General features: G+C 54.9%; 1 protein-coding gene across 4 annotated transcripts in view; it reads right to left on the reverse strand.

Moving 5' to 3' along the window:
* The window catches only part of PRKAG2 (protein kinase AMP-activated non-catalytic subunit gamma 2), a 320,167-nt gene extending 307,717 nt beyond the window's left edge, over positions 1–12,450 (reverse strand). For all 4 annotated transcript variants that reach the window (XM_034965286.3, XM_034965280.3, XM_034965285.3 and 1 more), the window contains exon 1: positions 11,662–12,450. In XM_034965286.3, coding sequence (XP_034821177.1) covers positions 11,662–11,775 — 114 coding nt within the window. In that variant the 5' untranslated portion in view covers positions 11,776–12,450. The remainder of the gene's footprint in view (positions 1–11,661) is intronic.
* Between the last annotated feature and the right edge of the window lie 466 nt (positions 12,451–12,916).

The following is a 12,916-nucleotide window of genomic DNA, read 5'->3' on the forward strand; positions in this document are numbered from 1 at the left end:
CCACAGCAGCTGACCAGCCAGGGTGGGACTCCTCTCCTCCCAACACGCCTCCAGTGCAAAGGCCCAGGTTCAATCCTTGCTTCGCCACTGGCCAGCCATGCGACGTGGCAGGTCACTTAACCTCTTGGGGCTGTTTCCTCATTATACGGCGGTCCAGGGTGCAGCTTCCTGTTTCCCTTCTCCCAGGGGCTACCATGCATCCTCTGCGCCACTTCCACACCTGGCAGGTACCCTGCAACCCTAGGGGGGAGGTCACCTGGCCCAGTTCCTTCCCTAGACCAGGTTGGTATCGCTGCCCAGCATTACCCTCTGTCTTTGAAAATATTCTATTACCTATGCCCCAAGGTCATGTCAGAAATCTCAAAATACACCTAACATGCAAAGCAGAGTGGTGAGGAGACAAGCGACCTCTCTGTTCTCCTGGCGCTGGCAGCTCCCCAGGGGCAGCTCCCCTCGGACACTCACTCATCTTCAGTGGTGCAAATGGGAGGGCTCAGGTGACACTCTCAAAAGTCCAGCTTTGGAAGGACCCAGGCCCCATCACTGCTCTGCACACCCCTCACCCACAGCCCCTTAAAGCCACTTGTCCCCAGGACAAAGCAGTTTCCATACAGCCGTGGTGCTTGAGCCAAACGGAGACTTAGGCTCCAGCCCTCTTTTTCAAAGTGTATATATGTATATTACATATTATACATATTACATATAGGATATACTTTAAATAGCATATGATTAGATAACAATTTTATATAATACTAATTATATAATATATGAATGTATTATATATGTAAACAGATCTAGACAGGTTAAGTGACTGGTTCCACTCAAATCCTTCCGGCCCCTGTGCGCATGACTTTGCCACGTGACCTTGCTTCCCATCCACAGGCAGAGTCTGTCCCTCCATCCCTTCAGTCTCAGCCGTGTGACTTGCCATGGCCAAGGGGCCTGAGGAGCCCCTGAGCTTCAGGCTGGCCCTCTTGCTGTCGCCTGGACGGCCTGCTGGACACACGGCCCAGTTGTCCCCGCGGCTCGGCTGGCATGGAGCCGACTGGGCGATGGGCAGACATGCGGGCAAGGCTGTCCAGGGGCCCAGCTGCTGGCTGACCCCAGAGATCGGCCAAGCCAGCCCCAACCATGAGAACTTCCCAGCTGACAGAGAGAACAGTGAGAAGGAATAAATTCTGTGGCTTTCAGTCCCTATGTTTTTGGTGTTTTGGTAGCAGCAGACGTGAACTGACAGGGTGACGGCATGCCCCAGGTTAAGCCTTGTGAGGGGAGAGAGGGGCCCATGTGAGTCACAGTGAGACCCCTGTGCCTGGCACACAACAGGCTGCGGTCAATACTGGATGACTCAGTGAGAAGAAGCCCCTAGATAGGTGACAGAGGCCCCAGCAGGGCTTCCTGATTCCGAGTGTAGTGTTCATTCTAATCTCCATTATTTAAGAACAAAAACAACAAACTGAGAAAGAAGAACCAGAGACTGGAACCTATGAAAGTGGAGAAGAGGCCGGGCACAGTGGCTCACGCCTGTAATCCCAGCACTTTGGGAGGCCGAGGCTGGCGGATCATGAGGTCAGGAGATTGAGACCATCCTGGCTAACACGGTGAAACCCCGTCTCTACTAAAAAATACAAAAAATTAGCTGGGTGTGGTGGCGGGCGCCCGTAGTCCCAGCTACTCGGGAGGCTGAGGCAGGAGAATGGCGTGAACCTGGGAGGTGGAGCTTGCAGTGAGCAGAGATGGCGCCACTGCACTCCAGCTTGGGCGACAGAGCAAGACTCTGTCTCAAAAAAAAAAAAAAAAGAAAAGAAAAGAAAAGAAAAGAAAGTGGAGAAGACAGGTTATTTATTTTTGAGATAAGAAGGGTAAACAATAACCTTCAATGACCTTCATCTAGAAAGGGGCCAAGTGAAGCGTATGGAGACCTGACACACACAGGGCAAACCGAAGAGAGGCAGCAGACACCGCCCTCTCTGGGCCCACCGTCCAGCCTCGGCCTGACCGTCCAGCCTCGTCCCCTACCCCAAGGAGACCTTGGCTGCTCGTGGGGCATCTGGGCCATAGCCAAGCAGAGATATCAAAAACCTGACAAGACACAACAGAGACTTTTCTCAGCAGGTTGGGCTAGAATGGTTGTGAACCTTACACTGTCTTTTCTACATTAAGGATAATAAGACTAATAACAATACTAATATTTCACATATTACTTTAGAGATAAAGAGAGACGGCTCATATAAAAGCACACGTCTGGCATATAACAAGTGCTTCAGCAATATTAGCTCAATCTGTTGACAACCATGCCACCCCAGATGGTATCTGATACAATCAAGAATATTGATCGGTCATCAGCACCATGAATGCAACTCTCCATCAAGCGTATCTAGGTTGCATGGAGGAAGAAGGCTCTCTGGGGTGCTTATTACAACATATGCTATAGATGAGGATGGGGCCCAGGTGATGTTTGCTTCAAGCCCACCACCCCATGGCTGCTGGCACGGCTGAGGTGGTGAGCAGGGTGGAGCTGAGTAAATGGTTTCCACATTAGCCCAATAGACAAATGGCTGTGTGGAGCCTGCCTGCCTGCCCGTCTTCTGGAAGTTGAGCAGGTGACAGAGCTGTCCTCCCACCCCCACCCCTCGCACACACCTCTGCACCCCTGGCCCCAGGAGGCTAAGTCTTGGTGGCCACCCAGGAGGGGAGAGCAGGCAAAGAGGAAGTGCTCTGGACAGAGGGAGCAGGCCTGGGTCCCAGAGCTGCCACACCAGCCTCTGTCACGTTACGTTGGTTTTCTCACAGCCCCTCCACACTAGAACTTCCAGCAGTGGGACGAGGGGACGCGAGGAAAGACCCAGACCTTGGAAGGGAGTGTCAAAGCGCTGTGGGCAGTGGGACGCTGGGACCCCTTCCTGGGGCCTTGGCCACCTCTCCAGGCCATGCCGTGGGGCCCCTCAGTGCAAGCCCCTGCCCTACAGCTCTATCGGACGGAGGCTGTGGCTGCGCTGTGCTTTGAGGGCAGGGCCCTGTTGGATTAGGTTCCTGGGCTGTGATAATGCAGCACCACATACTGGGGGCTTTAAAACAGAACGGATTCTCTCATTGCTCTAGAGGCCAGAGGTCTGAAATCAAGGTGCTGTGAGAGCCACACTCCCTCCGAAACCTCCGGGAGGATCCTTCCTTGCCTCTTCCACCCTTCAGCGGCCCGTATTCCGAGGCTCGTGGCAGCAGCTCTGCAATCTCTGCCTCCGCCCTCACAGGCCTTCTTGCCTGTGCCTCTGGATGCAATTTCCCTCTTCTTAGAAGGACTCCAGGCAATAGTGGATGAGGGCCGGTCCTAATGGCCTCATCCTAATCTATACGTTAATCACATCTGCAAAAACCCCATTTCAAAGAAGGTCCCATTCACAGGTACGGGGTGCAGGGGGTGTGGGACTTCGACCTTTTTTTTGGAGAATCCAATTCCATTGCACTGTTCATCTTTGTGTCCTCGACACCCAGCCCAGTCCCTGGAAAGCACACAGAAACGAGTTGACTGGTTTCTGGTCCCAGCACTAACCCTGCGTAAACATAGTTCTTAGCAATGGCTCTCTATTTCTTTATTCACAAGTGGAGAATTTGCATCCTATTTTCTCAAATTCTCCCCTCACCCTATTGCATCCTTCTTCTTCCCCTCCCCAGCACAGTAGAGGTCACTGCAGGGCTGCCCCCAGCAATGAACTCCCCTGGAAGAAGGCCAGCAGAGCTGCAGGGCACCCCCCTCCAGGACCAGGCCTTTGGCTCATGGAAAAGACGTTGGGAGCCTGGGGTTACGGAGCAAACTGGTCTTTGTCGTACATTCACCAGCAGCTTCACTGCCAGGTCAGAGTATATCAAAACACAGAGGCCCTGGCAGACGCCCCAAAGCCTGGTGATAGCCGATTGGTCCGTGACCAGCCATGGGTTGGCAGAGAGGGCTTCCTGTCAACAGGAAGTAAAGGACAGGGATTAAGTTATTTTCAAAGTAGGTAGTGGAAGAAAGAGATGAGTGAGATTCCAATTAACCATTCCAAGGCAGGGCTAAAATACAGTTCCACCAAATCACCTTCTTCTACTGGGGAAGCTCAGCTAGTTAATAGCTAACCCCTTCCTCCGGTCTGGGGGCATAAGCCATGCAATGAGTAACAGTGGGGGCTTCTAAGAACTCCATATGGTTAAGCCCGAAGGACACAGCTGAACTCTCAGGTGGCCCCTCTGCTCATCTCAGAGCGAGTCACGGTTAAAGAACCAAGCAAAGTCACCACTCTGTTTCAACGTCACAGCTCAGCTGCCCATCGGCCTTTGTTTGTTGCACATTTTAAACGACGTTGACAGAACTGTGGGGTTATCAGGATGGGCTGGTTCACCGTCCTGAAAGGACGGCAGACAGCTGGTGCTTCATCGGTGATCACGTTCATTGGTCGCATTTTGGCCGAAGGGAGGGCGGAGGGAGGAGAACGGGTGAGCCACATTCTCACTCGGCTCCTGTCAGTGTCTGTGGCTCTACTCGGTAACCTTAGCAGCCCCCATAAATGTAAAAAGGTGCCTAGAAACAGAAAGACACTGGCCATGAGCTGAATACACCAAAATCAGCTCTTATAGGAAAACAGGGAAAGCAAAAGAAAATAAACAGCCAAGAAACAGGAATATTTAAGAGCACATGTATTTGCCTGAAGGTTTTAGAAGATATAAACTGATTTACAAATTACGTAAGTGAAGTCTGAGTAGATGAAGAGGCGTTGGCAAATAAAAAGTGCTTCCAAATGATTTCTTTCGCCAGTCTAGTGTTCAGCACAGTCAAAATTGCAAACCCTGAGTGCAAACTAGCAATATTGTTCTGAGAGGTTTTATTAGGGGGGGCAGTTCAAAGAAAAGAGGCAGGAAAAGACACTAGCAATGCACTGAGAATCCTAACAAGTTTGTGACATGTGAAAAGATGCAATATTGATTGAACCCACCAACTCTGCTGGCTGCTGCTTCTGTTTATGTTAATTCAGTACTCGAGCTGGGAAATCATGATCCAGGATTTAACTCTTTGCATTCATCAGTAGGCTGCTCCTCTGCAGTATGTAGAGCCTCGTTTATATAAGAATCTTGGAACCCTCCACAAAGAGGTACCAGGACCAAGCGCGAATAGGGCAGCGGGGGCTAGATGAGGGCAGAGATGCACATTTCACCTCCACTGTAATTAACCCTGTCATCTACCATGTAATGATGAACAGGCTTTTTCTCAGTCAGGCATTTGTGAAGTAGGGATAAGAGGACGAGGCAGCTCCAGGGTGACTCCCGCAAGTCACTGAGCATGTGACTCTGCAGGCCCATGGGTTCGTGCAGGCTCCGCACTATTCCCCCATGTGAGCTGCTCTGTGGGTGTCCCTGCGCCCTCTGTGTGGTAGAGTCTTCGAGGAAGTGATCACGCATCACTGTCTAGCTGCCTGTTCCCTCCAGGACCAGCACTGGGCCGTGCTCAAGCGGCATTGGGCCAATGTGCCGTGCCCCACTGAGGACGCCCCTTGCTGATCAGCCCTCTCACACCCGGAGTGCTGCAGAGCGGAAACCAAGCCTCATCAAAAACCCGGAGCCACAGGCCAGTCTGAGGACCCCATCACCAAGAAGCTGGACTACTGAAGGTTCCCATAGCATACTCTGGGCCCTACTGGAGCTTACGGCAGGGCATCTAAGATGCATGAAGCCACTGAAGGGCTGAGTCAAGAAAGCTTGCAGCGTGGACTAACGGGCTGGCCCACACGGGCGGTTCTGGCTACAGGCTGGTTTGGGCATTCATCTTTATTTGGAAGCCAAATGTTGAATTGCCTTTGTTGAATAGTCAAAAGTCAAGGATATCTCTTCTCAATGACAGCTGAAAAGGTGCAGATGATAGATAGATAGATAGATAGATAGATAGATAGATAGATAGATAGATAGACAGACAGACAGACAGGCAGGCAGGCAGACAGACAGAGGAATAACTCATGGGGGCAGAAGAAATGGAACAGTATTACACCAGGGAAGCTATTAATAGTACCCAGTTTTTTTAAGCCCCAGTAGGTACAAGAATCACCGGAGAACTTAAGAAAAATGCAAACTCATGGGTCCCACCCTCAGGCATTCTGATTCAGTAAGTCTGGGCTAAGAAGCAGAATTTTATATTCTAAACAAACACTGGGAGCTTCTACATAAGCTAGTCCAGGAACCACACTTTGCGAAACATTGCCCTAAACCCTAATCCAGCAAATCTTGCTCAGGATGGTACAAACTGGCCAAGGTCAAAGCTGACGCGTCCACTGTGCCACACAGCATCCCCCTTCCCTTTGCGGAGGCTTCCATCCGGAGCGTTTCAGTGGTGAGGGGCACAAAGCACAGTCATGGTTGGATCCTCCAGCCCCGGGGCAGGATGCGGCTCCCCTTCCCACCCTCATCCTGGAGTTCCCGAGCTGGCTCATCCAGCCGGATAGAGGCTATGGGGCAGGAGCTGGGTGCAAAGGTCCCAGGTTATCGCCAGCACGGAGGGTGCGTGGCCTTCTCGCAGCGCGGGGCTTCCCTTGAGGCCACGCGGCGGGGGGAGGCACCGCTGGCAACAGGCCCGCCCAAGCCCAGTCCCATCTCTGCAAACGTTGTGACTGCCCAGCTCCCTGGCTCTATTTTTAGTTTGTCTCCAGCCACTGTGCAGGCTTTCTGCAGCACCTCTCCACAGAGGGCCAGCGACATGTGCATTCTGACAGAAATGCCCCACTCAGCAGCAACCATCTGAACTCCTCCAGCCTGCCTCCGTGTCCCCAGAGACTTCTGCCTTGGGTCCATCTCTCTGACGTCTTCCCTCTCCCTGGGTCTCCTGCTCTGTCATTGGCTTGAAACAGTTCCAGAGACACACGACATGGCAGCCAGCCTTGATTAAAGCATGTCTATGGGATCTATGAACTTTAGCACTAATAGGGAAGCTGCTTTTTCTTAGACTGACATAAGGGAGAAAGAGCACGCTTGCTACCAAAGTCTCGGCAGAACACCACGCACAGCTATGCTTCCAGTGAGTTACTTCCTAAAACCATTCCCATCACCTTCATGATCAGCCATGCCTTACAAGAGGCATGGAGGCTCAGAGCAGGGAGCCAAGGCGGGATGCCAACAGGCCAGGACTCTGACCTCTACGGCCCTTTGCTACTTTGAAAGGCCAGCATGGCCTCAGGATAGAATGTGCCGTCAGTCCTTCCCCTTCCTCTCCATTGCATCCTCCCCCTCCTCCTCCAAGACCCTGGAGCTGTGCCCATAAAGGTGACCCAAAATGCCTAAGAAAGGCTGAAGCCAGGCAAGGCGACACCTTCGTTAGGTCCAAGGGCCACGTTCCCTTCCCCAGTACACAGCCATCAACCGAATTCAATTGATAAATTACTTAGTAGTTCTAGGTCTCCACCACCGGCCACTAGCCACTGGCCCTAGGCTGTCCCCTAAAATGGATTCTTCCTTCCTGGTGTCCCAAGGCCTAGACGGGCTGTTGACAGGAAGCGGGCAGTGGGGACATTCAAAATCATCAGAGCCCGAGAGAGGAGGTTTGCAACAATTGCCTCCAACACCCTAGGCCACGGTTCTGTTTATGATATGGGCTGGAGGCTGAGGTCCCCAAAACGACTCAATCCAATTCAATGAAGAGACAAGCTGCTTGGGCACTAGGGGTCCCAGGAGGCCACCAAATGACCCCAGTCACAGGCCAGCCAGGGCCACAGTGTCTTTCAAGAGTTATTACTCCTCAGAATCCAAGATGTCCTTGGCAGTGGCAGTCCCTGCACACCACAATCCTCTGAGGCTGGGGTGAGGAAGCAAATGTGATTCCCCATGGACGTGCTGCCCTCTGCTGAGATACACCTGGGCTATGACCAGACTCATCATTTCCCCCAAGAACCGGCCCCTTATCCCAAATACCTCCACATCAGTTCCTGCCACCTCAACCCCTTGCCATCCACTAGGCTGGCCTTCTCATGTCCCACGTCTGCCCTTCTGCATTCTCTCATCACAACTGCAGTTCAGGCCCTCGGACCCTTACCCGGGGGAGGGCTTTTGCCAAAGTACTTGAGTTGGTTTCCTTGACACCAGCCCTTTTCCCATCACTCCACTCTGCACACTTTTCCAGGCTGATTCCCATGGAATGCTGTTTTCTTTACCTTTAATGGCTTCTTAGTTTAGGTCCCCCCAGAAAAGACACTCAGACAGGAACTTAGGTTCAGGGGTTTATCCCAGGGAGTGCAGACAAGGGAATGGGGAAACTGAGGCAGGAACTGGCCAGAAGGGCCAGTAAGGTACATTAATGAGTGGGTTACACTGTGGATCCCCACCCTGCTAGGGATCCCCTGAGGCATCCTGCAGAACCCAGGTCAGAACTTCCCACTGAGCAGCAGGGCGGCTGGGCCATTGGCCACCAACTGGACCCCTCCTGGGTTGAGGGTTGCCCCTCAGGGCATAATCCCAGCACTTCCAGGGGTTCCCGCACTAGGCTGAGCAAGCTGCCAGGGTCTGAGAGGATTCCTTCAGGTGGGGAGGGAGACACGAGTAAGAGGCTGTCCACCAAGGCTGCAGGTGAGGGTGGGCTGGGCCCCAGGCACCAGGAGGAGGCTATCCACAGTGTCCACCGCAGCTTCTTCACGCTTTCAGGAGGGGGTCCTCACTCCTTAGGCCTGGTCTTCAAGGCAGCATTGCCAGATCAAATACAGGACGCCCCCATTAATCTGGGATTTCACATCAACAATGGAAATTTTTTAGTATTTCCCAAATATTGCATGGCGCATACCTATGCTAAAACATGATTCATTGTCTACCTGAAATCTAGATTCAACTAGGCATCTTGTATTTTTATTTACTACAGCTGGCAACCCTATGTCCGGGTCCTTCCTGATCCAGTCTCAAAGCATTTCCTATGACTCTAGCTCTCAAACCCTTTCTCCAGGAGGCGTGGCTCTCCACCTGGAAGCAGCCATCCCCTCCCGCCCGATTCTGTGGGTGCTCCCACTGGTTCCTTAGTGGGAGTATCACCCCCACTTCTACGTGACTCCTGCCTGCCATCTCTGGGTGTAAAGTCTCTCTGAACACATCAGGCCACTGTCATCGCTCCTTCTGCCTCTAGAAGCAGGTGTGGTCTGCACTGGTCTTCGTATGACCCTGGATCATTTGCTAGCCTTTGTCTGAAAGCCTCATTTTCCCAGCGAGGTTATAACTGCCACCTAGCCTGGCACAATGATCAATAGGTAATGACCATTAGGCAGATGAGGGGACCTCCCTGGTGCCCAAAGCAACTGCAAGCCCTGTGAGGACTTGGGCAGATCTTCCCCAGATCTCACCCTAACCAGAGCCTGGGCACGTGGTCGGGCACGTGGTCACCCCCAGCCACTGTGGAATAACTGAATGAATACTACTTTCGCGGTGGGCTGGCTCATGCCAAGAACATTATGAAAAGCTGCCAAAGTCACCACTGGCAGCAAGAAGGGTGGTCCGAGGACCCCAACTATAACATGGCTTTTCGACGTTCACGGCCTGGCCTCACAATCCTTTTTCTGGTTCTGGATTTTGTCTCACATATCGCTGGCACCACCCCACGGGCACGCCCACACATCACACCCTGCATTTGGAACCAGCCTCACCATGTGGCTGCCACACAAAATGGCCCAACCACTGGACAATGGCATGTTCTTGTTTCTCTCTATATATTTTTTTTAAAAACTAGGTGTCTGATGTATATGTATATGTATAAGCCATATATTTATAGGACACTTTACACTTGTCAAGAGTTTTCCCGGGATGGGTGTGATGGCTCACGCCTGTAATCCCAGCACTTTGGGAAGTCAAGGTGGGCGGGTCGCTCGAGCCCAGCCCATGTGGACCAGCTTTGGGCAACATGGTAAAACCTCATGTCTACAAAAAAAATAAATAAATTAGATGGGTGTGGTGGCACATGCCTGTAGTCCCAGTTACTCAGGAGGCTGAGGTGGGAGGATCACTTGAGCCTGGGGAGATTGAGGCTGCAGTGAGCCATGATTGCACCACTGCATTCCCACCTGCGGAACAGAGTGAGACCCTGACTCAAAACAAAAAAAAAAAAACAACAAAAAAGAGTTTTCCCATGAATTACTTTATTTCAATATCCGTATAAAGCAGGAAAAATGGGTATTATTTCCTGCATTTGACAAATGGGAGAAAGAGTAGTTACACGGTTAGCTCAAGTGATCACTGTTTAAGAGGTTTGTGGCAGCAACATCTAACTTTTAACTCACGAACATGGTTTTAAATGTCTTACATGAGAGATGTAAACAAGAATGTTTCATTTTCAAATAGAACACTTATTCCTGCATAATCGAGTCACCACCGTGGGGGCCACACAGCAGCCAGGGGTCCAAGTTTCCTGCCCTAGAGCTTTCCAGCCAGGGAGGGCTGGCCCAGGGCCCCTGTGGGGCTACTTGGCATCAGGCGTCTGGAGACCCGCCCCTGGACTCCACCCTCTTCACCCAAGCGTTAGGCACGTGTGGGCCGGAGTTTACACAGGAGAACCTTAGCCGGGCGTCTAAAAGAAGGGTGGCTCAGCAAACACGGGGCAGTGCGCCCTGGGATTCACAGTGGGAAGTGAGTGGCCTGCCTCGGCCATGCCAGCTGCGCCTGACCCTGTCGGGAAGGATTAGCTTTAATGAGGGGTCCGGATAGCCCATTCACTGCGCACTCCCACCCTGCCCCGGGAGAGCAAAATAACTTTCTCCACGGAGCACTCTGGGGGGTGTGTGTGTGTGTGTGTGTGTGTGTGTGTGTACACAAACATTTACTTGGTTGGCTGAGGCGGAGGGTGTGACCCAGTGGGCCACACCTCCCACCACCCTACCCCGCTACGGGGAGGCGAGGAACAGTGGCCGCAGGCTACCGGGGCGCCTTCCGAAGAGAGAACCACCACCCGGCCCGCCGCCCCTCTGGCTGGACAAAGTGAAGCCGCAGGCAGATCCGAGTCGCCAATGTCCTCCCGGGCGGCTGGCGCGGACGGGGCTGAAGTTCAATGCAGCCTGCACGGATTAGGGAGCTCCGAGCCCCCAAATACCATAGAGACCCAAAGTACACTCCCGGGGCGGGGGAAGGGAACGGCGGCAGAGGAGACCCCCGCTCCAGGCCCAGAAACGCCCCGAGGGAAACTGGAGCGGAGGCGGTGCATTGGAAGGCGCGGCTACACAGCTCCCCCCAACCCCCGCCCCGCTGCTTTCCCCACCCACCGCCCCTCCCCTCCCTCCGTCTCCAGCAGCCGAGCGCGGGCTCCACCTCCCCGGAGCGCAGTCCACACCGTCCCTTTTCAGCAAAACAACACAACGCACCGCCCCCCGCACCCGCACCCGGCTGGATACCGGGCTACGCCCAGCCGCCCACCAGCCGCGCCCGGCGCCCCCTCTAGTCTGCAGCCGCCCAGCCCCCGCCCCAGGCGGAGCCCCAGCCCGGGCTGCACGCGGGCAGAGAGAGAGATTGAGCCCCGGCTCCGCCAGCCCAGCTCGGGCCCTGTCCCTCTACCCTTTCCCCAAGCCGCCCGAAGTGACAGGAGGGGCACGCACGGCGCGCGCGGGGCGTCCAGCGTTAACCGCTTCGGCGCCGGGGACGGGAGCGACAGGAGGGCTGGGGAGCAGGGGACCGAGTGCTGGGACTCACCGGAATGTGCACGCGCAGCGAACGCCTCTTCTGGCTGGCATTTTTCTTGCCGCCGCTCCCGCCGGGGCTGGAAACATCTTTTTTCTTCTTGGTGTCCATAACCGCGCTTCCCATAACTCTAACCAGAAGTTGATTCTGGGAAACTCCTCGGGGGTTCGGTCCCCTCCTTCCCTCCCCCGGCCGCTGCCTTCGGACTGGAGCCGCGCGCTCTGTTACACCCTGAAGCCACCTCGTGGGGACTTCCGCGGAGAGGGAGGGTGAGCAGGGAACTCGCGCCGCCGCCGCCGCCGCCGAAGCGCCGAGTTCAAGCGTCCTTTCCTACGGAACCCTCGCAGGCAAATCAGTCAAAGCCCGTCCCGGTTCTGGTGTCTCCCCGGGTTACTCGTGGCTGAGGTCTCCCGCTGGGTGACAAAGTTTTCTTCCTTTTGCAAAGCGAAGAAACATTTTCCACCCTCTCGGCTCCTCCCACAGATTCCCAGAGGTAATCTGAAAGGCAGGTGCAATTAAAACCAGCAATTTGGAAAACAAGCCTCCTATGCCTGTGCCCAAGTGGGGAATCTGGAGCCAGTAAGACCGTTCGTGCATAAATGTAATCCTCGGCCGCAGAATAAACCAGCTCGGAGCCTGCAGCTGGGTCCGTCCTCCTTTCTGGGCGAGAGGGAGGGCGGCGGGGGAAGAGGAGGTGCAAGGCGAGCCCTCTGCGCAATTGGGCTACGGGCGGCCGCTGGCAGAAGTTCTGGCGGCGGCGCTCGCGGCCCTGCGCGCCGGAGGGGGCGCCCGGAGCCCAGCGGGCCAAGAAGGGCAGGGCGCCCGCTCCTCGCCCCCCGCCGCGCCGCGGCCCCAGGGGACCGCAAGGGGACAGTGAGGGGCCGGGCCTGGCACCGACGCAAGCTCGGGGAGCGCGGGTGGTGGGAGGCGGCGCGTGTTGAACAGGAAGTGCGCGGCGTGCAGCGCCACCGTCCCGCTCCCCGTCGCCCCACGCCGCCCTCGTCGCCGCGCCCAGACCCCCGCGGCGGCCGCAGCCGCTCGGGACTCGCTGCGAGCTGGTTTCGGAGCCATCCCGCCTCCGGGCGTCTCACTGTGTGCCCTACCCTTTGAAACACGCCCCCGCCCCCGCCCTGCCGCAGACCAGGCAGCGAGGAAGCCCACAGTCTCCGGGGGCGCTGCGCGCGAAGTAGCACGTGCTTCGCGAAACACCGCAGCCCCCGGGTCCCGCCCCGCCCGGTGCGCGCACTCGAACCCGCCCAGAGAGCGG

The sequence above is a fragment of the Pan paniscus genome, chromosome 6, assembly GCF_029289425.2.
Source record: "Pan paniscus chromosome 6, NHGRI_mPanPan1-v2.0_pri, whole genome shotgun sequence".
In the NCBI taxonomy this organism is placed as follows: domain Eukaryota; kingdom Metazoa; phylum Chordata; class Mammalia; order Primates; family Hominidae; genus Pan; species Pan paniscus.